General features: G+C 42.1%; 2 protein-coding genes across 3 annotated transcripts; both read right to left on the reverse strand.

The window, feature by feature from the left end:
• Positions 1 to 1534: 1534 nt before the first annotated feature.
• TSHB (thyroid stimulating hormone subunit beta) lies at positions 1535 to 3686 on the reverse strand. Of its 2 annotated transcripts, none has more exons than XM_048328522.1 (3): positions 3579 to 3686; positions 2563 to 2725; positions 1535 to 1862 (listed from the first exon to the last, which is right to left on the reverse strand). In XM_048328522.1, exons 2-3 carry the CDS (start codon positions 2722 to 2724, stop codon positions 1620 to 1622), a joined length of 405 nt encoding a protein of 134 aa, XP_048184479.1. In that variant the 5' UTR covers position 2725; positions 3579 to 3686; the 3' UTR covers positions 1535 to 1619. The 2 variants fall into 2 exon arrangements, with proteins under 2 accessions (XP_048184479.1, XP_048184480.1); XM_048328523.1 differs by having other exon boundaries at positions 3542 to 3676.
• An 8846-nt stretch (positions 3687 to 12532) lies between these two features.
• LOC125338093 (bile acid receptor-like) lies at positions 12533 to 25225 on the reverse strand. Its single transcript, XM_048328440.1, has 11 exons — positions 25056 to 25225; positions 20587 to 20713; positions 19078 to 19434; positions 18062 to 18202; positions 17323 to 17462; positions 17129 to 17233; positions 16939 to 17038; positions 15711 to 15839; positions 15326 to 15445; positions 14167 to 14280; positions 12533 to 14015 (listed from the first exon to the last, which is right to left on the reverse strand). Exons 2-11 carry the CDS (start codon positions 20675 to 20677, stop codon positions 13786 to 13788), a joined length of 1527 nt encoding a protein of 508 aa, XP_048184397.1. The 5' UTR covers positions 20678 to 20713; positions 25056 to 25225; the 3' UTR covers positions 12533 to 13785.
• Between the last annotated feature and the right edge of the window lie 1110 nt (positions 25226 to 26335).

A 26335-nucleotide genomic window follows, 5' to 3' on the forward strand; every position in this document is an offset into this window, starting at 1 on the left:
CAGGTTTTGCTGCAGATGAAATAAAATGAAGGTGTTCAGAATAGAGAAGTAGATTCCAGGAACATTTGTTGAAAACTGCAGTCCTGAAAGCCAGACTTTTCTAAGAATGTTAAATTTCATATTTGTATCCTGTGAATTCTGGTTCCTTTATTTACTATTTCAAGCAAAATGTGAATGGAATATCTAATTTCTTGGGAGCTACAATCTCAGTGGAAAGGAAGCAGTTGTTAGTTGACTTAATTACATGCATTACTTTCCTTTATTCCTGGCTCTGCACCTCTCACCTGTGCATGTTCAGCACACAGGGTGGGCTCAGCTCTCCTTCCACTACCAGGGGACCTGTTGACCTGTGAGGAAAAAGGGGATTTTTTGAGTTTTGCTTTCAGTTTGATGGCACCACACTCCCTTGTGGAGAACAGTGCAAAAAGTTTTGAAGCTTCAGTGATTCCTCAGTGCTCACAGAGATAAGTGTATTTCAAACTGTATTTCAGCAGGAAAGGGGGAGGTTATGCCATTCGTGTAGAGCCGTGGAGAAGCATTCCCAATAAACACAGGTCTGGACTGTAGGGTGTGCCCAGCCACTGCCCTGGAGGGACATCTGCTGAGATAAGGAGATTGAGCAATATCCCAGCAGGAACTCCCCTGGAAAGGCAACCACTTTTACGGCAAGAAGAAGACAAACCCAGAATCCTCTGGGAGACCCTATGCAGATCTTTTGTAACCCATTGGCCTTTACCCTCTGACACCCACCCCCTGTATCCCTGTAAAGCCAGCCCCCTGTGCCTGCGAGGGCAGAGGGAGCCCGTCCCTGGCCTCCCCTTCGCTGGAGTACGGACCAATAAAGCTTCCCCATGTGGAACAGCTACACGGGCCTCTGGTCTCTCTCTCCCTGGTCTGGCCTGGAGGCTGCCCTGCAGAGCTGAGCTGAAATCATGAGCTGACAATCACTAAAGAGCTGACAGCTTCTGCACGGGCCCTCCTGGCCAGCAGCTGAGGGAAGACACCGGGCCTCGGGAAGGTGATTCTTTTTGGGACCATCTCTCCGGACCGGTTACAGCTTCCTTGGTCAGAGCTACTGACCCCACACCAGCTGTCATACTGGACAATAGCAGGGAGGACGCAGATCTACAGTGTCTAAACTAACATTACATAGATGGAAAAATACTGTTGCTAATTTGAAGGCTGTATGTGTCAAAATCTATTTAAAATGTTCAATACCAAGAATGTATGTGGCCTCTTTTTTAACTCCAAAATCTATCAAGTGAAATATGTGAACTCTGAAATCAATCAATATCAAATTCTGAAATATGTCAATATATTGAATCTCTGAGCATCTGTTTACAAAATATTTGGGATTTATGGGCAAAGGCTGATAAATCCACACAGTCATGTCTCCTTCTTCCCCAAAGTAAACTCATGTGGGTTCTAAATGCAAACATGCAGCCTTTATGGTTCTTTTCTGCCTGTCTCAGAACACCCAATTAATTGAAGCAACTAATGATACACCTTCAGAATAAATCTTTGTGCACACCAGTTTGCAAACCAAATACGAAGTACACTTTTATTTCTGTTCAGGTGTGAGCAGAGCAGTACATTTCACCCACATCCCATTGAAAGCTTTACTCGTTACAGAGCTTCTGTGGCTTAGTGCAATAGTTTGTCCTGAGCCTCTCACGGACACAGTCACTGTAGTCAGTGTTGCACTTGCCACACTTGCAGCTCACAGCCACGGGGTAGGAGTAGTAGGGGATGGTGTGGTGAGGGCAGCCTGGGATCAGTGCTGTCTGGTACAGCATCTCTTTGTATGTGCACACATTCTGGGACAGAGCACTCTTGAGGAGCAGCTTCTTGCCATTGCTGTCCTACAAAGAGAAGAGAAATGTGTTGTTTCACAGAAGCACTCGTGTGTCAGAATGTCCTGTGAAGTGCAGAGACCAAAACTCATACACTGAGCCTGGCTCTGGCACTACTCAGTTCAGAGCTCTGATTGTGACCGGAGCTCCCTCTCCACACAGATACATTCACCTTGTTTTTATGGTTTAACTAATCCACTTGGCTCAGAGTGTTCCCTGTGCTTTGTGATCTCTTTTGGCTCCCTGCTGCCCAAGCTGGAACTCAAAATGCTGTGTTGAACAGTGAACTTGTGTGCAGTGGTGTGGCTGCGGCAGAGTTGTCCCCACAGCCAGCTGAGATAGCAGCAGTGGGAGCAGAAGTTACCTAAGTTATTTACATTAATTAAGAGTGACCCAATATAATCTGCCCCTCACCTGTTCCATCCTACCCTCAAAAACTGCCCACAGAGGCTCTGCAGTGGCAGCAGCAGTCAGGTCTCTGCTGTGCCACTGGTGTTGTCAACTCCATAGTTTCAGAGGCTTGGCATTTTTCATCCATACCTTTGCAAAAAACTAACTTGAAAACATGGTGACAGTGCAGTTCTTCTGCCTGTGATAAACTCTATTAGAATGAAATCATTTATACACTATTTTCTGGGAGAACAGACCCTTGGTTTGCAGTGGTGGCTGTTACAGAAACATCTGCCTAGAGCAGAGCAGTGCTTCGTACCCGAGTCATGCAGAATCCAGCACAGATGGTGGTGTTGATGGCCAGGCAATAGGCACATTCCCGTTTCTCCACATGGATTGTGTACTCAGAAGGAGCACAAAGTGATGCTGTTTGTCCGAAAGTCAGGCCAAAGAGGAGAGACATTACAAAGAAGGGACTCATGCTGGATGGGGAAGAACAAACAGAGCAAACCACAGGTAAAATGGGACAGGCCTTCCAGCCCTGTCCTCAGCATTCAACAGGAACATCCAAGAGAGTCACAGTCTTGGAGTAATCTTAACATTTCTAGCTACAGCCTGACAATTTCTTTCCAATCTCAGACCTTACTGAAATTATATTGACCATTAAACAGAGAACATGGGCAAAGAGGCCATTAACAACATAGAATAAATTCACTTTCCCCCCACTAAAGCATATTACATGGAACTTCTCACTAATGAGTGATAAAATCCTGACACAGAACAAATAACAGGAGCTGAAAGATTTGAAAGTGTGACATGTAAGAGAACATGAGCTCTAGAATTAACCAGAGATATTAAAATAATCTCACAGTTTAAAAATAATTTTCTAAAGAAAGCATCTTATAAAATGTTAAAGAGAGAAAAAGACAAGGCTGTGCATATCAGGCATAAAACTGGATTTTTCAATTTCCAGTGGCTTAGAGGCATGATGAGATGGGAACACTGCCAAGAATTAAATAATAGATTCAAGTAAATTACAATAAAGAATATCAGCAAAGAGTTCAACTCAATGAATCCTGCTTTATCTGTCTGTTGTGCTGACCTCATTTTTCAGACCTGCGGGGGGATCCCAAGAACAAAGCCTTAATTAGCTCCAAGACAATTTCAGGAACGACTCTAAAGCCTCTAAATGACAAACTTTAAATGACAGTATCTACCAATATCTGGACATCACCCTCTAGTCTCTTCTAGCTCCCAGTTTCCCATAGCAAAGCCATCCATTACACAGGCTGGTTTACCCTGTAGCTGCAACACCACCAGTCTGGAAAGACCAACCTCTTGTCAGCAGAATTCTTCCCTATTACAGGAACCTGATTCTGCCTTGAGCTGGGAGAGGCAGTGACCCAGCACAAGCTCTGTGCGTGCTTTATACTCTCCAGGCTAATTCCAGGCTGATCTTACTGTTTATATAATTGCATCTGAATTGCTGCTTTCTTATCACAAAGTCATCTATTGAAAATTCATACTGAACCACAAAGCAAATGTGATAGGAACAGACGTGTCCATAATATCCTAACCTGGAAACTGGAGCTGGAAATCTAATTATATTAACAGTCATTCTCTCCTCAGGCTTTTAAACTAACCAGTGCTTTAAAAAGTTGTTATTATTGGTTAATTTAATTGCTCCATAGGACAGCAAGACCACGGCAGGAAGGCTCTCATGGATATGGAGTTCTCCATGATCACAGATGATGAGTTTTACACCTGCGTTTTGCTAAAGTTTAACGAGGTCTGGTTTGCTCTGTTTGCTCCTTACCAGGCACACACAGCTGGGAGATGCTGGCACAGGTTGCCCAGAGGAGCTGTGGCTGTCCCATCCCTGGAACTGTTCCAGGTTGGAGCAACATGGTCTAGTGGAAGGTGTCCCTGCTCATGGCAGGGCGTGGGATGGGATGAGCTTTAAGGTCCCTTCCAACCCAAACCGTTCTGGGATTCTCTAAGTCTATGCAGTGCCCATGAAGCAACAAATCTGAAATCAAACTCTGCAGCCTGCTCAGGTACAGCCTGACTTACCTGCTCAAGCAAAACACACTCAGAAATTGTCCCGCCTGGAACCTACTCAGCAAATATTGAAGTAACAAGCAATTCACTCAATAGTAATTGATAGGGAAAAAACTTTTACAAAACCACTCTTCACAGCACAGTAAGAAGCAAAATATTGCATCAATACCAATGAAACAATGTCCTCAGATGGGGGAAAAACACTCACATTTAGGGGAGCAAGAGGGAGAACAGGTCAACAAAGCCACCATTCTCTGTCAGCCTTTCCCTGAGCTCCCTGCCTGCAGCTCTGGGAACAACATGTGCCCTTCCCAGTAATCACCTAACTCCCAACTTGATCTGATGGATGTCTTATGCAGGTCAACCACATTTCCTGATTTACATAGCCATAAGAAATATGGAAAATGTGAGTTTGAGGTGGTAAATGCGGTCACTTTGAGCTGTTGGAGGAGTGATCCAGTTGGTCCCAATTGGTGTTCAGCTAATTCCTGAATAATAGTGTCTCCTTTTCCTGTGGTTTTCACACATAAGTCTGTGTCCTGGGCTAATTTTTCAAGCATTTTTTGGATAATGTAATAGAGGTTTTGTTCTATTAAGACTAGCCAAATTCTTTTTGTTTTCATGGAATCTTTAATTCTGGGTTAATTTCTACCATATAATTTCTCAGGAATTAAATATGATTTAATTATATTTAAACCTCTTTCTGGCTTAGGGACATGAGCAGAGTATTAATTGTACTCTTTGTAACATCTGTCCAATCTCACTTAGCAACAGCAGTGTAACACTTACTTTGCTACTACCCCACTATGTTATTGAGCTCTGTATTTTTATGCTATATTTGAAATACAAACAGGTTCTCTCAGTATACACTGCACAACTCACACATAGATAACGTATATGTTTATATATAGACACTTTACATACACATACACACCACATATACATGTATGGGCTTGGTTGTTTAAAGCTTTAATCACAGAAAAGAATTTTTCTTCTTGGGATATACAAAGTGTATTTCAAAGGATGCAAAGAACCTGGAAGGAAAAGAACACAATTCCTAAAACTAAAACCTGGAGAGGACAAAAAGCACTCAAAGTAAATTAAAAAACAGCATTCCTAAAGCAAAAATATCACATGTGACCCTTGCATGCACAGCTGATCCTTTCCTCTAAAGAATTCACTGCTTTAGGCAGTTGGAGCTGGATTTGTGCACCCTGGAAACCCCCGCAGCCAGGTTTAAAGTGTCTCAACACCCCTTATGAGAACACAGGAGAGAACAGGTCAGAGTGTGAAGACGTGTATTCTTTGCTGCCCAAAGGTGCCAATTTCTCTAAATTGAGAAAAATGGGTGTAAGGAGGGGATTGAGATTAGGGTGAAAAATAAAGGTTTAAGAATTTGCTTTAACAAGATTTAGGGAAATGTCTGCAAACATCAGTAGCAAATTATAACAACACTTTAAAGTCATAATGAAGATGAAAAAGAGACTGCAACAATAAAACTATAGCAATAAAAATAGAGAAAACCAACAATAACTGTTGGAGGTGAGAAAATGCAGAAAACTTGTAAAGGAAGCTAAAGAGTAGGAAATACACTTTTGCCAGAGGCCAATAATGAAGTCAGGGAACATTACAAGATGAAGACAAGCTGTTGATGCAAAGTACAAAGGCTTCAGCAAGTACTTGTGCTTTTGAAAACATAGTGACTGAAAACCACACAACAAAAATTATTAAATAAATCATATAAGAAATAAATATTTGAAACTCAACATGATTAGTTAACTAATGCTCATTTCAGCAAGTCTGGAATACTGAGGAGATTTCAAAACATTAAAAGAAAGTGCTAATATTATGGCAATATTTAAGGAGGGAGTGTTGACCCAGGTAACTCTCCACCACCCAGGTAAAATAACAGAAAATTGATACAGGATTTGAGCAATAAAGAATTAACAGATGAAAACATAATTACTGTTGTTGCATAAAATAGGTCATGCCACAAAAACCCAATTTCCTTGTTTGCAGTGATTGCAAATTTGGTTGTTAAGGCAGTTGCACGGACACAATGTCTTTGGTTCCATCTGTCCAGAGCCCCCCCGTCAGGAAGTTTTAGAGCTGTCAGGCAGAGCCAGTATGGTGGATACAACCAGTGTGGTGGATACAACCAGTGTGGTGGATACTGAATGCTGGAACCACTGGAGCAGTCAGTGTAGTCTCAACAGTGCCTTTATTCACTTCAGTGTTTTTACCCAGCCTCTGAACACACTGCAGTGCACTAGAGAAATACCCGACCAGGTATTAAGAATGAAAATTCGTTCATCTGGAAGGGCGATAAATTAGTCGGAGTGGATCTTGGGACCAATGTGACTGCTGCTTATCAGCTCAGCCTCATGCTGATATGGTCACAGAACATCTTGCCTGCTGCCTCTCTGTTGCTGGCACCATTATCTTGCCCATCTAAAGAGCACCAGGGTGGTATTCACATATCTTCAGCCATTTACACAAAGTACCAAGCTGGTAAAAAACTTCCTGGCTTGTCCTTCTGACTATGACCATGGAGCTCATTCACTACTGACCTCTCTGTTGGGAGTGAGATCCCACGAGCTACAGAGAGCAGCAAGACAAAAGACTGGCAGGACAACAAAGTCCAGTGTCACAATCTGTGAGTGCCTGAGGCTTCTTCCATACAGTTTCCTAAAATCCATCATCCATAGTCTGATGCTTATGGATCCGTTCCTTTTGTTGCCCTCCTGCTGACCTGCAGAGGCTCAGTGACAGAAATTTTTAATGTGCTTTTATAGCCCAGCTTTGCAGCCCTGTTCTGGAACAGCCAGTTACACTGTTAATTATTTATCTTTAACCTTTCTGTTAACTAAACCAGTTCATTCCCTGACATCAGTGATTTTACACTTTCATTAAGTGAATGATGGTGTGCTGATATTCTACAGGAAGTGTTTCAAGTGATATCTGTAAATAGAATTTAGAATTATAAAAACCTTGGGTTAATTCCCCAGGAGTCTCTGTAATGGGCTACAGAAATTCAGTGCATACCAGAAGCTCATATCTAACAGTAATTCAATAGGATTCTCTGTCACTGACCAATGCCTAAAATAAAAGTAGGAACAATGAGAAGTTATCAGACATTATTCCTACTCACCCTGCCCCTGGTAGTGGTACAACACAAAGAAAACGTTGTGATCTCATGAGCAGGTTACTTACAGAGCAGGGCCACTCTTATTTCCACAAAACATGGAACTGTAGATAGTAAAGTAAAAACACATCCACACTTGCAAACAACCAAGAATTGGAAGCTCTGCTGATGAAAAACAGACAAAACCCATCAGATTCTGAAAGATGAGTATTCTGGTAGAGGAATTATTTCCAACCCCATCCTGTTAGAGCCCTCCACTGATAAAAGGAAATAAGATCCTGATATGCTGCCATAGAAACAAGTGTTTTTGCCAGGTTTTGCATTTAAACAGCCTGTAGCTGCTGAATTTCCAAAGCTGATCTGCCTATTGCCAATCTCTGTAACAGCCCGAAACACAGCTCTCATCTCTGAAATTTATAGATTCACAGACTGTTCTTCTCTTTCTTTCCTAGGATTAGCTGCAGCATTTCCTATCAACCACAGATTAAAACAGCAAATCTCTTTGTTGCATATCATATGCCAGCAATCTCCATTTATGGTCTGAAAATACTTCATAATCCTATTTGATGTTTGGCTCTGACAGTAGAGCCCTTTGGATTTGGTTTCATTTCTTTGGAAAGTGCTAGATATTTCTTTCAGTCTAAGATACACAATCACTGTGCTGAGGGCAAAACTAAACACAAAACCAAACAAAAAAAAACACCACCAAAGAAAATCCAGAAGCCTTCTGCAGTATTGTCAAGGATGAATGGATACCAACCCAGGATCGTAATAATGCTGAAGGTAAAAGTCTGCCCCAGGTGTGACAGCCTAAGACCTGCCAGGTGAATGCCTCCCAACAGGGAAGCCACTCTCAGATTCCAACTAAAAATGAAAATGGCTATAAGGAAGGAAAAGGGAAGGCTGTTTTCCCCCAGGAACTCTTCCTCTCCAAGATACTCCTGGTAGAAGCAAGGCACACTGCATTCAACTTGTCACTCCTGGGTGAGTCCTAACAGTAAGATTTCTTCAGGCTTGTTCTTATTTTCCACATTCTATTTTGCACACTCTGCTCTTGCAGCTTTATACAACACAGATTTGTAAACACCCCTGGGAAATGACTTCCAGTAGTGCTGAGTGGCAATTACATGTCTCTGGAAGTGCCTGTACGTGCATTCCCTGTACTGGAGTTTTAAATTCTGGCAGTGGTTACATTCTTCTTGTTCAACTAAGATACAACATGTGAGTTTTCTCAAGTTATCAAAAATAAGCTTGAGGTCTGGGAGGAAATACTTGTTATATTGCATCAAGTTTTGTCACCGTTCTAGAACTGCATTCATGACACAGTAGGAGCCAACCCCCACTGTCACTACAAGGTACTGTGCATTTAACAACAAAGAAAACAGACCAAAGAGAAGGATTTGGGGCTCCCTTGCTGGGGAAAGGCCTCTCTTTACACAGGGCCACCACAAAGTATGAGACTCTTGCTGAATCTCTCAGTATTATGCAGTATAGAAGTTAACTCTACGTACTGGGTAATAACAGGGGTTGGGACATTCATTTAAAAAGTTCAGCTTCTGAGTAAACCCCCAACACTGTGTACTAATGGAATAAAAGGCTGATAATTTTGAAATTTCCTGTGCTTACTAAAACCATAAATGGACAAATGATACCAACTTGTCATTTGAATATTTTATTAGAGCACCAAGACAAGCATTAGAATAGAAGAGGTAAATGCTCAGTATTCGTCTTTTCAGAACTGAATTTTCAATTCAACTTTATATTTATATTTAAGAAAAACAGGATATTTACTAAAAAATGCTACAAAAAATGTAACATTACATATATTTATAGATTTTAACAAAGACCAAACATACTTGCATTATATAATATAAATATTTTTTGTATAAATTGTTTAAAATATTGAAAATCAGGTTCTGAAAAGTAAATTTCCTCAGTAGAACCTGACTGTAAGTTTGCAAAACTCAAGTAACATCTTCTCCCCTTGTAATCTTCAGAAGTTCTCACTAGTTGACTCGCCTAAAAGCTACCCTGCAGTCCTGAGCTCACATCAGCACGCAATGCCCCAAAATTCTGCTGCTGAAAAGTAACAGAATAAAATTATCACAATCCTGTTTTCTATACCTCTATAAACAATTACTTTCTACTGTAGCAAAGTGAACTCTTACTTTTTGATTCTATTAAGTCAGCAAACTTATTTTATGAGTCCTGCAGCTGAGCCTTGATGTCTTCTATTATATCACGTTTTTCATCACTCTTTATGGTCAGAGCTGAAATCTAACAGAATGAGAATAATGAAGTGTAGAAAAAGGACAGATGATATTTTCATTTGTCCCTGTGTATAATAAGTAGACATTCAAGTTAGATAAAGTGGTTGGTCCTAGCCAAATATTGATCAAGTCATGAAAAAGTTCTGCAAAATCAAAACACAAATTCCAACAGAATTAAAAGCAGAATTAAAGAGCATTTACATTTGCTGGACTTCTCTGCGAAGTGACTACAGGTTTCCTTAAGCAGATTACACAGGTATCTCGAAGTGGTACTTCTCAAAGACAGAAAAACCTCATAATGTGTCACAGGAATGCACAAACTTTGTGGACCTGAGGATTAACAATGCAATGACCTTTACAATTTAACAGCTAAACATATCTGCTCACACTAGCACAGTTCTCAGCACAAAAACTGTTTCACACATAAAAAATTTTGTCCGTATTACTTACTCTTTCAAGAAATCTCTATTTTCACATATGTCATCTTCCAGTTTTAAACCGGGTTTTTAATTTTCAAACTAATTTCAAAGGGAATAAATAGAAAACCACATCGTTATTGAAAAATATATCAGAAATACACTTCTGTTTCTCAAATCTCGCATGAAAAAGTAATTTTGTTCATCAGAAGACAGAAGTCTGTTTTATCTGGTATTCCATGCTGAGTCATCTTTTGCAGGAAAGGCAGAATAGTAAACAGTAATTTACCAGCAACTGAAACACTTGCAGGTACGTTCTTCATCCACACATTCACACAGGACAGGTGCACACCCCTGCTCAGAATAATCATTTTCTCAATGCAAAAATCAACATGCAACATTTATTAAATATTTAATCGTATTAATAATATTGTCATGCTAAATCAGGAAGCACTTTCTCTTTACTTCATCTATTCAATGTATATTGTACAATACTGGCCTGACATTCTTGAATGGCTTTATGCTGTGCTTCAATAACCTTTCTATTTCCTGCAGTTTCTTTCTGGTTTAGTTCTGATTCCACAGTCATATTCCACTGCTTGATCTTCTCTGTCTCTTTGTAGAGGTTTGAGTACAATTCATTCATTGTTTCTATACTCTATTTAAACAAGTTCCACAATTTAATCTCAAATGCTGTTTAATTAATAATGTTATAAATATTTATTTATCTCTTAGAAACATCACAAGAGTAAATTATTTTCCACAGAGGGTGACACAAGCTTATGTACACGATTAGGAACTGAAGTTTATCTTTGTGCACCCACTGTGTCTGCATGAAAGGACACTGCAGGACAAGTGGGAGATAAACACAAGTGAAAAATCCCCCACTGTCTTCAGCCATCACCAGAAAGATGGTCTTAAAGATGTGGATAACTGCACTCCATCAGCATCCTGGGAGCGTTGTACAGGCAGTGCTGGGTCAGTGCTCTGGGCAGGTGAGGGCAGCACCTTGGTTTAGGTGTGATGTCCCCTAACACTCCCCCTGTTCTGGCTGCATCATGGTATTACTGCAGTCCTTACTGGACTTTAAGAGCTGCCAGGATTAAAGGAAGTTTAGTCCTCAGGCATATGAAAATCAGTAGGAGAATGGCAAGAAATTAGTTCCATTTTGTGGCAGCAAACAGCATTTTGTATCTGGGAAGCACAGAAGCTACTGAAAAAAATTAGCTTTGCTGAGTTGTACTGAAGCAGAAAAACACTTCTCACAGTGTCTTGGTGAAGACACTGTGAGAAGAGTCAAATTCTTGAGGAAACTGCTCCACTAAGTTCATTGTTTATAAATAAAATAAAGCCGGACAGTGCAATTGGGATAATCTATTTCATTTTTCCAAAGAATACTTTGACTTCAATCCTTCTACCTTTCATCAGACTATTCAGCACCAGTTTCACAAAGATATTTAAGTGCCTAAATCTTATTCTGATTAAAACTTAGAGACTTCCCAGGCACTTAAAAAGAAAAAGAAAAAAAAAAAAGAAAATAAAAAACCCCACAACTAACAAACTTGGAATCACCGTCATTTTTAAAGGTTTGTCTCTAAGCATGTTCCCTGAATCACAAATATCTCCTCTAAGTGATTCAGCTGTAAACAGGAAGCAGAAAATTACTATTCCCCTTTGACTACTTATTTAGCCTTGAAATATCCACTGAATAATGCTTTAGGCACTGTTTGTGGACAAATTAAGAGGCCCTAAGAATTTAGACAAGCAGAGTTGATGCGTAACTGACTTCTTCATCTGCTTCAGAGCAAAGTTTTACTTGCTGTGAAATCATATCTGAACTACGAAGAGATTTTGATCAATGTATTTTTTAAAAAAAACTAACAGTGCAACTGTATTTAACACTTATAGCTATAAAACTGTTGGACTACTCATGAATATTAAAACTCGACAATTATAAAAAATTTTAAAGAATGTTCAAGGTAAAATTTATTTTAGTTTTACCTGAATCAGTGATTTTGCCACAGTACAGGGACAAAATGGCAAATTCAAATCATCGTCTGGGCATTTGTTAAACTCCTGCACAAACTTCAGTTAGTTTCCTATGGGTAGATTTGTAAAGAAGGATTATAAAATCCAGAAGAAACAAAAATTACCGCTAATGTGAGAATACTATTTTTAATTAATAAATCAACTGCCTGCAATTTTCAAAATTACCAAAATTGGTAATGGCTTTGTAACTCACTTGCTTCATATTTCACAGTTGCTTTTCAAACCACTGGTGTTTTGCAGTTTGCTTCATAGACTATGGCCAGAGTGCAAGGTTTTGATGATGAGAACTCATCAGCTACTGCCTGTCTGTGCACAGGTGCACAATAAAGGATTCAGGAGGCAAAATGGTTTCTTTGAAGTCCAGTAGTTGATATTTATTTTTTTCTTTACTCCATGGGTAGTTCTAAACACCAGATCTAATTATGTTTTAGTATGAAAATGCCGTTTTACAAGATTTTCAAGTCACAAAAAATAACATAGTGTAAGTCATCTCCTGTCAGAACACCACATTTCAATCTAAACATATTCTGTACGGAGCCTCAACAAGAAACAGTAATTTTTTAAATTCACATAACTCTGTGTGGTGACAGAACATTTTCACTGCACATTTGGTCTGGTGTAAGCAGGACTTCAAAGCCGGTGCCAGCATCCAAGTGGGGCACTGCTCACTGCTGAATCACCCACATCAAACGGGGATTTACCATTGGTGATGTGCAGTTACAACACAGAGCAGATGATCGAGAAGATGATTTCCTTCAGTCTTGATAGAGAGTAACAGCAGAAATCTTTGAAATTAAAGTGGAAGATGTTCCCTCCAGCACCAATCTTGGCAGTCGGCAGAGAAATGAGTTCAGCGAACTTCACACATACACAGAACCATGGAATGGTTTTGGTTTGGAAAGGACCTTGAACGTCATCCAGTTCCACTTCCTGCCACGGGCAGGGACACCTTCCACTATCCCAGCTTGCTCCAAGTCCTGGCCTTGGACACTTACCGGGACAGGGCAGAATGTGTGTGCTCAGGTCAGGACTCTGCCCGGGGGCTCTCAGCAGGGTGTCCCTGGAAGGGCTGTCCCCCCGCCCGCTCGCAGCTCAGCCGGGCCGGCCGGTGGCACCATTTGCCCGGCACAGCCCCGCGGCCCGAGCGCTCGCCGGGGTTTGGCCGCGGGCCCTGCCCGGAGCTCAGGCACGGCGGCAAGAGCGGTTTGAACGGCTTTTCTGTCTCCATGGGCCCGAAGAAAAGTGGTGACACCGACACCGACATCGCCGCCGGTACCGATACCAGCAGCGAAACCGACACCGGCACCAATACTGGTAGCAACACCAACACGGGTACCGACACCGACACTGACACCAGCAGCGACAACCGGCACCAACACCAGCACTGACACCGGCACTGAGAGCGGCGCCCAAACCGATACCAGCACCGGCACCAGCACCGACACTGGCACCGACGCCAACATTTGCACCGACACCGACGTCGCCGCCACCACCGACACGGGCACCTCACGGCGCCCGCTGAGGGAGGGCGAAAAGGGCGGGAAACGACGGCGCGCACCCGAGGCGGGAAGGGGCGCGCGGGCCGGCGGCGTTGGCGCCGCCTAGTGGAGATCCCAGAGGTCGCGCAGCGGCGCGGCCAGGCGCGGGTCCCGCGCGCGCAGCGCCCCCGCGTGGGCGTGGCGGAGCGAGCGCAGCTCCGTGAGGCGTCCCAGCAGCCGCGCGAAGCGCTGCGGGTCCCGCGGGTGCTGCAGCTTCGAGTGCTTGTACAGGATCCCCAGCAGCGGCTCCTGCAGCTCCTCCACATGGCGCTTGTCCCTCAGCAGCGGGCGGTCTGCGGGAGAGCGGCGGCACGGAGAGCGCGGTGAGCGGGATCCTCCGGGCGCCGCCGCCCCTCAGGGTCTGGTCGGCGCCGCCGCGCCTGAGGGGACAAATGGGAGCTCCCGCGGGGCAAGTGACAGCTCGTTGTCACCTTCCCAGCTTACCTGAAAAGAACACTGTTGTTGCTACGAGCAGAGCGTATTCGGTCTCGGTCACTTTCAGTTCTCCCATGGTTCTGTAGAAGCAGAACAGGGCGGTGATGAACTCCTCAGTTATGCCTTGAAAATGGAAAAACCCAACATTTTTTTGTTTAAAAAAAAAAAAAAAAAGTGCAGAATAATGAGGATGTTATCTCAGTGCAGAAACAGTTGCAAATCATCTTTGCCTGAAGGATGCAAGGTGACCCTCCCTGGATCCATCTGGACCACTGTGTCTGGTTCTGGGCTCCCCAGGACAAGGGACATGGAGCTCCTGGAGCAGGTCCAGCCAAGGCTGTGGAGGTCATGAGGGGACTGGGGCATCTCTCTTACAAGGAAATGGTGAATGGTTGGACTCCATGGTCTTAGAGGTCTTTTCCAAGCTAAGCCATTCTATGATTCTGTGAAAGGCTGAGGGAGCTGGGGCTGAGAGGGTCCCTCAGCCCTGGGTGTCCCTGTCTCAGCAGGGCCTGGGCTCTGCTCTGGGGCCCAGCGATGGCACCAGAGGAACGGACAGGAACCGATACACAGGAAGTTCCACCTGAACATGAGAAAGAACTTTCCTGTGAGGCAACAGATTGCCCAGAGAGGGTGTGGAGTCTCCCTCACTGGAGATATTCCAGACCCATCTGGATATAATCCTGTGCCATGTGCTCTGGGATGACCCTGCTGGAGCAGGGAGGTGGGACGAGGTGACCCACTGTGGTCCCTTCTAACCTCACTGGTTCTATGATTCTGTAATTCAGTGATTCAGTGAATCTTTTAAGGCTCGGGGCTGTTCCATTGCATGAAATAGTTAACAAACTTTGTGGAAACAATGTTAATTGCTAAAATAATAACAAAAGTTGTATTGCAGTTGTACTGTGGAGCTTTGAATGTAACTCAAGGCTGTATAGTGGGATATAAGCAAACATGAACACACCTCTACCTGCCATGAAGATGCAATACCAGTGTGTAATACCTGAGGATGTAATACCAGAGCAGCTCGAGGGAGAGAAGAAGGAAAGGGAGAGGAGAGGAAAGGAGCTGGAGCAGTGGCCTTAGGGACAGTGTATCTCGGTGTAATCAAAAATAGAGCTAGTAAATCCAAGCATTGACAGTATTTAGATTCTGAGACCTCTGTTACCTGTGGTAGTAGTAGAAGTTGGCCTCTCTTCATTATGACACATTTCCATGGAATAAATATTGTTTTTATCAAGGTTTTGAACATGACAACATGTCCCGTGATCAGAAAGTCTTACATGACCTGGAACAAGGCACATGACAGTTCCCAGTCAGGCTTAAAGTGATCTTAAATATTTGTCTGTATCATTGCTGAAAATGCATTAATTTTTTCCAGATCCGTGCAGGTATAAAATCCTTTTTGGCATCTGGCTCCAGGTTCTTTGGTTGCGTTTTTGTTGGTCAAAGTCTCTTGTGTTAAATTTGACACAATATATAATATGTAATTAATATAGCTGATTATTATCCACCCACCCCACGGTGATGCAAATCAGGTATTTGAAACGTACTTTCACTGGTGGATGGCTGGCACTCGCTCATTCTTTGGTTGTAAATTTGGGCTGATCTCAAGAACATCGCCTCCACTGTGGACCCTTTCAGCAGAGCAATCTGGTCCTCACTGGCTAAACTCTCAAACCCTGCAGAGAAAGGTGCATGTTCAGTATCAAGGAAGGCTGGGGCTGCCTTTAAGCCCCCAACATGATGTGAAAAAAAATGATTTTTTTTTTTTTTAATAAATGCCTTTACTGGAAAGGAGCAGCCATAGTTAAATGAAGCATGTGCCAAAGACTTGGGATCTTTCCTGCTAGTTTGCGGGCTAGACAATTAAAAAGGAAAAAAAAGGGAGGGGGCAGTTTTCAGTGTTAAAAGAGTCACAGGAAAATACACGTAAAAATTTTGGGACTAAGCAAGATGTTATCAAAACCTTCTTCCTCATATCTGATAATTATCACATGGGCTAATACCTGATAAATCTGCTACATTGTTTAGTGACTGTGGATACTCCCCTTCATTCATTGTTATATTATTTTCTTTTTAGAAGTCCTGTTAATCTTTTGACGAGTTCATTGTCTGCACTTGTAATTCAAGAGCAAAGGAACTTTAGTGATTTTTTCTTAAACTTGATCAAAGCAGGATATGTAACACAAGAAAACAGACAGCCCTTCCTTCAGCTCTGTCCCACAGAGATGCTAAATTACATCAAATACCTGCTTTAGATATGGTGATTGACCTTTGTCAGTGAATTTTACAAAGAAAAATTATCACCCTCCCTATTAAATGTTGCTTTGTCAACTTTACATTGAAATGCAGTGAATTTAATTGCATGTTCCTTTGTCCTTTGTGAAAGGAAAGTATGAATAAGAACACCTGCTAAGTCCCTTCTGTGCTGCCTTTTCCTTTGAAGGAACATCTGTTTTTTCCTTTGATGATTATGATAAATTGCAAACTCAACTGGATTTCAGAGAATGTGGTGAGATAGTAATTCCCTCAAGGTGGTATTTTGAGGTCCACGTGCTTCCAGAAAATGTCTCTAGTCCATGGCAGAAATGGAGAAGAAATCTAATTATAGCAAAGTTTTGAACTGAAAACCTCTAGGTTGTCCTCATGACAGATAAGTGGCAAGTGAGAAGTACAAATAATCAGTTTAAAGCCTTTTCTTTAAGCTTGTATTTTTCTCGGGTTCATGCCATCAGTTTGGTTTGGTTCCTGTAACATCCCCCAAAGGAAGAAACTTACCTGGGAGTCTTTTTGTGAAATCCACCAACACTTGGACATGGACAACGGCTGTCTCAGACAGACGGAGAAAACTTTCCTCAGGACTTGCAGTTTCCTGTAGCTGCATGAAACGGTATTTGGACATTGGATACAGCCAAAATACACGACAACAATAACTTAGCAATGCAGGCTGAGTGTGCTGGATACCTACAAACTTCTTGGCTTCCTCAAGGGGTATTGTGTATTTTTGGTGTGCTGCTACAATGTGGTCAAGAAGCTGATGTTCTCCTGGAGTAAGTTCCATCTTCTCTGGGATCTGTTAAAAAAATAAACCAATCAAGTGGCATTGACTTGGGGTAAGAATAAGTGATAAAAAGAGATATTTTAAATAGAAAAATATCCCACTTTTCCAGATCTTGTTGTAGATGATACTTGCTTACTATTCAGTCCCTCATCTTCCAGCTTTATGTTGCAAAGGAAACTGCTCTTCTGCTTGAAATTCTTCCTGAGTCGCTTTGACTTACACTGGACTTCAGTGAGCAAACCTGTGAGGTGTGAAGTGGCCATCAGTGCTTGCATTTTCAATTAATTACAGTTTGAAATCATCACTTTTGTTAGAGATAACACCAGTCTTGCATCACAGAAGCTGTCAACTATAATGAACTATGTTTCCTAGAGAATGTGGCCATGTGTTACTTATCAGGTGAGCTGATGTTCAGTAGCCACCAAAGGCCTGAGGGTCTGTAGTCATCTTTGTCCTTGTGGCTCTGTGACGAACAGGCATCAGAATTTTTCATCAAAGCCCATCATGCCATTTTTATTTAATTTTTTCCCCCAAACCCTAAAGCTCATCTGATCTGCTCACTGCTGTCCTGACAAGACTCAGGATATTTATCTTCTCTTGTTAATACTTTCTTTTTTTTTTCTTGTACTGTCTTTGAACAACAATTCTCTTAAGGTGAGGGGATACTTCCCAAGCATTGCTGGCTTCTGCACACCAAGATGCTACAGGTGCCACAGTCTCTAAAGTTAATTTTCCTACAGCCAAATGAAGTTTAGACCAGTATCACTGGGAAGGGATTGACTTTGGAAAAGGTTTTATCCGCGGTGATTAGTAAAGAATCCAGCAAGAAGGAGCACTTACATTCTGCCAGCATTCCCACAGCTTTGCACTTCTTGAGGCGGCACTCCTGGCACTTCCTCCTCATGTACATGTCCATCTCGCAGTGCCCCCCGCTCTTGCAGCGGTACACAGCGTTCTTGGTTATGCTGCGCCGGAAGAAGCCTGGGAACAAGGCCCAGGTTATGGCTGAAGCAATCTAAGCAGGTTTATCTCAGAATGAGTTAAAAGCGTCTCCGGGTTTGGTTGGTTTTTTTAAATGGAAACATAACCTCGATTTTATATTTGCTTTTTAAAAATATAGTTATGTCCAGTTCTTTCTGACTGATATTAACTGATGTTTTCCCTACATAGAATATGCTGAGCTGGAAGGGACCCACAAAGATCATCCAGTCCAACCCCTGGCCCTGCACAGACACCCCAACAATCCCACCCTGTGCATCCCTGAGAGTGTTGTCCAAACACTCCTGGAGCTCTGGCAGCCCTGGGGCTGTGCCCATTCTCTGGAGAGCCTGGTCAGTGCCCAGCACCCTCTGGGGGAAGAACCTTTCCCTGATACCCAACCTAAACCTCCCTGACACAGCTCTGGCTGCTCCCTTGAGTCTTGTGCCTGGTCACAGAGAGCAAAGATCAGAGCTGCCCCTTATGAGACAGCTCCCATACAAACAAGTTAAAATATAATTAGCAAGTAATTACTACTTGCTTTTATTCGATTTTAATAATAAGTAAAATTAATAATACTGGAGTAAATCTCTAAGAAATGTTCATGAGAAAACCAGCGCCTCCTTACACTGACACTGTTCTAGCCAGTCATCAATGCAAAAATGAGATGCTTAAAGTTCTCATATTAAATACAGACTGTGAAAATATTCCTTCAAAGAATGTTATAAAAATGTGAATCTGGAGTAAGCGTGTTAGATAAGGGGTTCATTAGATAAATTAAAAGCCACTGTAGAAACACCAGCACAAAACCCAGCCAAATCTGTTTGCCCCAATCCCAGCTGTGGAAGGTTGCGCTGAGGCCCTGTGTCCTTGCTCACCTTTGCAGCCCTCGCAGGTCAGTGCGTTGTAGTGGTACCCCGAAGCCTTGTCCCCACACACCACACACAGCTCCTCCTGTCCCTTCAGCCTCACCGAGTGGTTTAACCTGGGCCTCTTTAGCCCCTGGTACCCCCCATCCTCCACGTGGGGAGCCAGGAAGGGGCCTTTGCTGAGCTCGCAGCTGCTGCCGACACAGGGCCCGTCAGGGTACGGGGGATCCAGGCTGTAGGAGCCGTATGGGGACGGGGCAGGCTGGGACTGCAGGGCTGGAACTGGGACTGCTGAGTACTGGCAGTAAGGGGCAGCCTGGAAATCCGGGTCCTGCAGCTGGTAGTTGATGTGCTCTGGTAAAACATCTGTGACGGGGGAAATCGAAAGTGGAATAAAAGCCTGGAGAATATCTCTGGCTGCTCCAAAGTTTAGAAACGTTTTGTAGCTTTAGTAACATAAATATTAGAGGAACACATTTTCAGAAGGGAAATCTGACACATTCTATTTAAATGTGCCACCTGTAATGTTCTTAAGTGAAATCTTAAAGGTAGCAAAAATGGCTCAGTAACGGCTTGAGCAATATCATGTGGGTGCCACTGGATTAGTGTTAGTAGATAATTAAATATCGCTTGTCATCTGATGGCACAGCAGCCTTCAGATCTTACTCTTGAGGGTTGTTTTTATTAGTCATCCACACTACAGTCAAATATCTTCCATAAGTGAATTTTTTAATGAGTGAAGTGTTTGTTACTGATAGATATCTCAGGCACTATTTTGAAAATGGGGTCTGAGAAAAATGGTGTAGGTAGTAGAGAGTACTGAAAATTACTGTGACAGGAGTCTTAAAGTTGAACTTCAGAGGAGTAAAAAGCAGAGACTTGTTTTATTTAGTATTTTCCCACACATGTGTCTTTATAGTTATGAGATTTTAGTTTAGTAAAATGTAGGTACAGAATTACAAAGAGAATTTCTTCCTGCCTGTCTGTTGAGTTTTAATTTTATCCAGCCTCCCTTAAATACACACAGCTATACCAAAGAAAGCCTGTGCCACATGCATCATGTTTCATTCTTCCTTTGGGATTATTAAAATCTCTATAAAAACAAATTGGAAAGGTTTTTAAAAACAGTTTGGAGTTTTTTTCCTTTTAGTGGGCTTTGGGTCCTGCCTTTAGTCTTCCAGAATCAAATTAGTTATTGCAATTATAGTTACATAAGATATAGAACAGGCATTATCTATTTATAATGCACCTGGAATACTGTAATAAAACCTGTGTCTTCTCCATGCAAGTCAAAGGGAGACAGCACTGGGAATGTTTATATGGAATGCTCAGTCAAAATAATCACATTGTGCTCAAAAGTCTGTATGAGCACACGGTAATAGATTTCAATACACTTTCAGTGCGAGCTTGGTAAGAGCTTTCAAGTGCTTTAAAGATCAATTAAAATGAAGGAAAAAAAAAATTCCCACAGGTGTTCATTTTCCCGTATTTCCAGAGTACAAAACTTGCTTTACTCACCATAGTACTGGATGGGCTCGGGAAGGCCGTACCCGTCAGGGATGGTGACAAATGTGTTGGCCATGTTCTGCTCCCAGCTGCACTGCTTCATTCACTCTACTGGGGGGATCAGCCGTTAAATGGCAACCTGGAGGAAGGGGAAAGGAAGAGAAACATCCCATGGGAAAGAATTATTGGGTAGGGTTAGACACAGAGCTCAAACCAGAAATCTCCAGAATATGGGAGAGTTTTCAGATCATAAGAAAATCAGATGTCTGTGTGAAGTCACATAGCACCCTCAGCAAGGCTACAAAATGTTTGAGTGTCCTGATATTACAGGTTCAGGGTAAAACTCTTTCCTCAATTTCCAAGTTATAATTAGAAATGTTTTGCTCTGAGTTTTACACAAAACCATGTGGGGGAATTGGACTAATCACTGGTAAATTCTCTAGTTCAGGGAAGGTTAAAAGGAGCTTCACTGGATAGAATAAACTTGCTTTGAGCATGAATTAGAGCATTTGCTCTAGTGTGCATGTGAGACTGTTCTGTTTGTGCACAAAGATGGGCTTTTAATGAGTTTATTTCATTCACTTTTTATGCACAGTTGAAGCAAGGAAAATAGCATAGAAAGGCCAACATGGAATATCTGTTCTTTGTCATTTAAGTACTCATTTATGCAGTAAAAGTCAACTTTGCCTTGCTTAAGTACTGCCTGAATTACACTTCCTGTGTTCCTTTAACAGTGTAAAGTATGCAGTGAAGACCAAAAATACCGATTTCCTATAGGATGTGCTGTCTCTAAAGAGCCTTTCACTGTCCCTTGGTCTTTGAAGGAGCCTGGACTCCTAGCTGGATTTGTTGACATTCCCAGTAACAAAGTGCACTGAGAGCTCACAGTGACACAGTGAGAAGAGCTGCTGTGCTTGGAGTTCAAAACTTACCTCATTTTTCAGTAGTTTGAATTATAAATTCAAATTTAGAGAGAGGTTCTGAAAATGTGTGCTCTAAAATCTCTTAAAAGAGTTTTAGGAAAAAAAAAGTCAGTATGGACAGTGGCACAAGCTGGGTTTGAGTTTACATACCTACAGCAAACCTCTGGTATTGCTTAGAATTGAGAAGTAACAGAGTAGCCATTAGAGAAATAAGTAGGAATATTTTCCTTGCCCCCTTGCCCCTCTGCATGTGTGGGATGTGGCCATAGGTTCAACTTCTGCTGAGCCAAAGGGCTGTAAGAGACAATTTGCCCATGAACCACTCACAGGCTTTCCCTGAGCAGACAGGAAGGATAGAAAAGATGAAAAAGGCATGGAAGTGTTTGGAAAATACAGCAAATCCAACTGGTATTCTGCAATGGGATTCTCTGCAGAATTTACAGCAAGCTGGGTTTAAAGATCTTCCCTGAAGGACTCAAAAGGTGGGGTTTGTGCTATACCTGTACCTTGCTGCAGCTGAGACAATGAATGGATCCCCCCAGGGAATCTGAAGTCCTGATCGGAAAAAACACACATCTCTTCCCCCAAACTGGACAGAGCTTTGGGGCTGACCACTTTCGCTTCATGTTGTCAGCAGAAGGTGAAAGGATGCAGTGAGGCTGGAATGCTGGGGGTTTGTTATCTCTGCTAGTAAATATTTGTTTGAGAGAAAAATGAGTCACTGAATCATGAGGTCTTATCAGTTAGATCAATTTGGCCTGGGCAAAGTCTACATTTTTTCCCAAAAATGTGTGTTTGCTGAAGAAATGTGTTTCTGAATTCCAGTGGATTCTTTAAATAAAAACCATAATTGAGTAGTAGATAAAAAAAAAGATACACTGATCCAGTCTAATAAAAACAGTATATTGGGAGTATGAAGTACCAAATGTAAGGCGGTCGATTGCTTAAACATTCTAAATCTTGGAAGCAGATTTTCGTTAGGCAAAGTTTCCTCAGCTTAGATATTGTATGAGAAAGCATTTAGCCCTTCTTACCGATTTTTATGGCCAATAACAGTAACTAGGTGCAACTACAAAATTTACAGCTTAGACTGAGACTTTGTAAACTGAAATCTTAAATTAAGAGGATGTTAGAACAGTGTGAATAGTAAATCCAACGGTTACCTGAGGAATGCTCTACTGTCTTTGAATTAGACTTATGCGTGAACGTTAAGAGTTTCATTTTCTGACAATTGAGAATTTAGTGTTGGCAAGCTTGTTCTTCTGATAAAACAAAGCATTGGGCTCTTTAAAGCAAAAAAGAAAAAAAAAAGAAAGAATAGAATAAGATATGTAAGGAAGGAACTTCATTTCCTAGGCCAGGCAAGTTTTGATTATTTATGAGTGACTGTGAGAGTTGTGTGTTCCAACCTTTGCCTCACCCCTGGTGAGTGAGGCAGCAGCAGGGAGGCCTCCTCCAAACTGCAGCAGTCCCTGGGATTCCGTGATCCATGTGCTGCTCTCCCCAAGGTTCTGTAGCCATCCCAAACCCCTCACGGGACTGAGCCGTGACCTTCGGGACATTTCCCCAGCCCTCACAGATGCTCGTTAACCCTGTGCCAGCCAAGGGAATTCTGCACGTGCCCAGCACAGTGAAGCTGCTGACAGAAGGTACCAGACATGCCCAGGTGTAATGTCTAAAACAGGAACTGGGACAAAGTTGAAATAAGATTGGAGCAACAGGTTCAGATGTTTGGGGCAGTTGCAGCCATGCCATTCCCAAAACAAAATGGTTTGTGCCCATTTTTCTCTTTTCCATGTGTTCCCGATATAACCACACGTTTGTGCATGAGTGCTTTAAAAGGAAGCAAAAATCTAAATACATTCCCAGAGAGGATGCATAAAGGCCTTTAGCCTAAAAAGTGGAAATAACTGGGAATAAAAGATGAATTTTTAAATTACTTGTTTTGTAGAATCCCAAGCAGAAACACACATAGGGTGGGAGTCTTCAGTCCTCACTCACGCACACTGAGCTGACAGAAAATGTCATCTGCGTAAAGCACACGCTGTTCCTGCTTTTCCTTCTTTCACTGGGCATTTTCACGGTGAAATCCTGACCAGGTGGGGAGAATGGTGTTTTTTGGAAGAGGAAGAGGTGACTTACACTCAAGGTGGCTTAAGCATGTTTGAAAATGTTGTGCTTTTATAGGCTTAGTTTTGCCAGCCCTCATCTTCTGAACTACAAACGTTTAGTATAAAGCAGAACGTGTTGATTCAAGGGCTTGGTTATCCATCAAATGCAGGAATTTAGTTCTTAGTCCCAACTGAAAGACTTGACAATTTATCAAAAATGGAATCCACTAAAGAAAAAAAAAGCCATTGATTGATAAAAGTAAAGTAGAACCGTAAACGTACACATTCAGACTAGAATCTGAACTGTACCTCTATTTATTGCTATTTATGGCGAAAGATGTGGGGTTTATCATTTTTATTGCTATAAAACCCCATATCATAAAGCAACATATCATCAACTTATCAAATTTATTGTGATACAAAACATCCTTCATGGAGCAGGGACACAGGGAGCCCTTTCAGAGGTCGGTACTGACAGTGCTTTAGCTGCTATCGTAAATATTTTGACAGTTGAGTCATGGGGAAATTTTTTGTTTACAGGGAATTTTAGGAACTCGAGCTGAAGGTCTTCACCATCTAGCACACCTTGGGGCACATTAACAGTCACGTAATGGAACTCAGAGCACGTTTCAGGCTTGGGTTTAATCGCTGTACTTTGCTTGCTGCTGGAAGGCAAAGCTTATTTTTTTTTAATTTGCAAAAATTTAAACCAAAAACTGAACAAAAAATGAACTGAGCATAATCAGTACCAAGTAGGTGTGATGCCAGCTGATCTATTCAATTTCACTCAAGCAATTCAGTAATCACTGCTTAATTAAAGAATGGTTTTGCAGGGGAAATTGTAGGATCACTTGATTGATCCTGTATGCAGCTTACATGCATCATTAAGGGTTTTTCTGTTCCTCTTGGTTTTAATGTGCCAAGAAGCTCCCCAAAGCTGCTCTTTGAAGAAATTCCACTTTTCTTCTTATTAAATGTGTTCCTTCCAGGTCATATAATAACCATAATAGGAACTGGCTCATTTCACCAATGGACTGTGTTGCAATTCTCTTGAAATTTTCCTTTGGAATTGTTATTCTGTGAATAATTACTTCAAAAGCATAACTTTTATACATTGTAAAATAAGAGGTTAGAGAATGTTTGAAACTCAAAGCTTTCTGGGCACTTTTGGGAAGAGAAACAAATAATTGAATTTAAAAGTTGTTTTTCCTCACTCTGTGTGTCAAATGAAGTTCTGTTGGAACAGATCCTTGGCTGTAGAATACCAGATTTAAAACTGCATGTCTTCCGTTTTCATTTAGTCAGATGATTAAAAAAAAAGAGGAAAAAAGGAGGTAAAGAAGAAAAAAGCCCAATGCCTGGAATATTTTCACATGGCAAATTGATGTATGGCTTGAGCACCAATTTATAACCCCAGAGCATGCAGAGAAGGAAATTAAATACTCACGGTGGTTGCAGGGAGCTCCTCTCTGCCAGCACAGAGTCCGTCGGGCTGCAGTGCCGGTCCCAGCTCTGCTCCAGCTGGAGCAAAGCAGGCCTTTCCCTATTTATCAGTTTGTGTGCACACCCCGGGCTCCAGACACTCGGCAGAGCAACTCTGCGGCTCCGAGACACGAACTTCCCACACAGCTCCTCTGGGGTCGGAGCAGGGGCAGCTGCGAGCCCACATAAATCAAATCAGAACTGGGTCATCAGGGACAGAGGCTATGGGGACCCTCACGTCACCGCTTCCCAGAGTCCTCCCTGGCCCAGCACAAAGATTCTGCTTTCTTGCTAGAATTCAAAATTCTCCCATTTTGATTGCTTCACCTTGACGTGTCTGGGGTGGTGATGGAAAATGTTCAATTCCCAAGCAGTAAAAATATTGTAGTAGAATTATTTGGAGATTTTTACGTGACATAATAATTTAATTTGGAAAGGCTGGATTACGCCAGGGCTTCCAAACACCAAACACTTACCTTGTCCTCCGTGTTCTGATCTGGACATCCCTGTGGTGATGCAGCACACACCAGGCTCGCACTAAGTTCATTGGTATATTCAGTGAACTTAAGTTCATGTTGCCATTAACTCAGCAAAATTTCATTCTTAAAACCCCAAGTATTTCCATTATGAATAACTTCTAATAAATTAGTATTGCAATTTGATGTGTTCATTGTTTCCTAGGTATATGTGACCTTTTGGATAGGGAATTTTCTCGTTAGGTATTGTGCTGTTCCAGTGCTCCCAGCAGGCTGCAAATCTCCTCACTCCAGATGGAGCTCACCTGCCTTCTGTGTGACATCAGTTCTCCATTCACCTCAGGAAAAACTGGTTCTGTTGGATACTGCATGGAATTAGATGGGAAAAGGAAAATATAATTTCCTGTTGGGTGTCTTACAGCAAAGTCACTCGTAAATAGTCTTTTGGAACAGTAGGTTTTCATGGGTACACAGTAAACTGACACCACCCTTCAAAAAGGAGGGACATACTTATATTCCATGGGCTCCAGAGAAGAGCAGCCCTAAGGCTGCTTATTTCCATGTGCCATTTAGGAATCTGTCTTTGGAGGGGAGTGGTTGAGTCTTTCAAGAACACAGAGCATTGACTGATAAATATTATTTGAGCATATTATGGGGTTTTCTAAGATTTCAGATGTCCTGCATTGATCACATGTGGTGACGGGGGGCTGGAATGCAGTGATTATGCAGTAGAGACAAAGATAATGATGTTGTAAGCTTAGTTATGATG

This window comes from Corvus hawaiiensis, chromosome 24 (assembly GCF_020740725.1).
Source record: "Corvus hawaiiensis isolate bCorHaw1 chromosome 24, bCorHaw1.pri.cur, whole genome shotgun sequence".
NCBI lineage: Eukaryota > Metazoa > Chordata > Aves > Passeriformes > Corvidae > Corvus > Corvus hawaiiensis.

Excerpts from the sequence above, each read along its gene's own strand:
- TSHB (XM_048328522.1), bottom strand. The coding sequence starts at position 2,724 with ATGAGTCCCTTCTTTGTAATGTCTCTCCTCTTTGGCCTGACTTTCGGA. Across the intron at positions 1,863-2,562 it reads CTGGATTCTGCATGACTCGG|GACAGCAATGGCAAGAAGCT; the intron begins GTACGAAGCACT and ends TTCTCTTTGTAG.
- LOC125338093 (XM_048328440.1), bottom strand. The coding sequence starts at position 20,677 with ATGAAGCAGTGCAGCTGGGAGCAGAACATGGCCAACACATTTGTCACC. Across the intron at positions 19,435-20,586 it reads CGAGCCCATCCAGTACTATG|ATGTTTTACCAGAGCACATC; the intron begins GTGAGTAAAGCA and ends CCCCCGTCACAG. Across the intron at positions 17,039-17,128 it reads TTGAGGAAGCCAAGAAGTTT|CTACAGGAAACTGCAAGTCC; the intron begins GTAGGTATCCAG and ends CGTTTCATGCAG.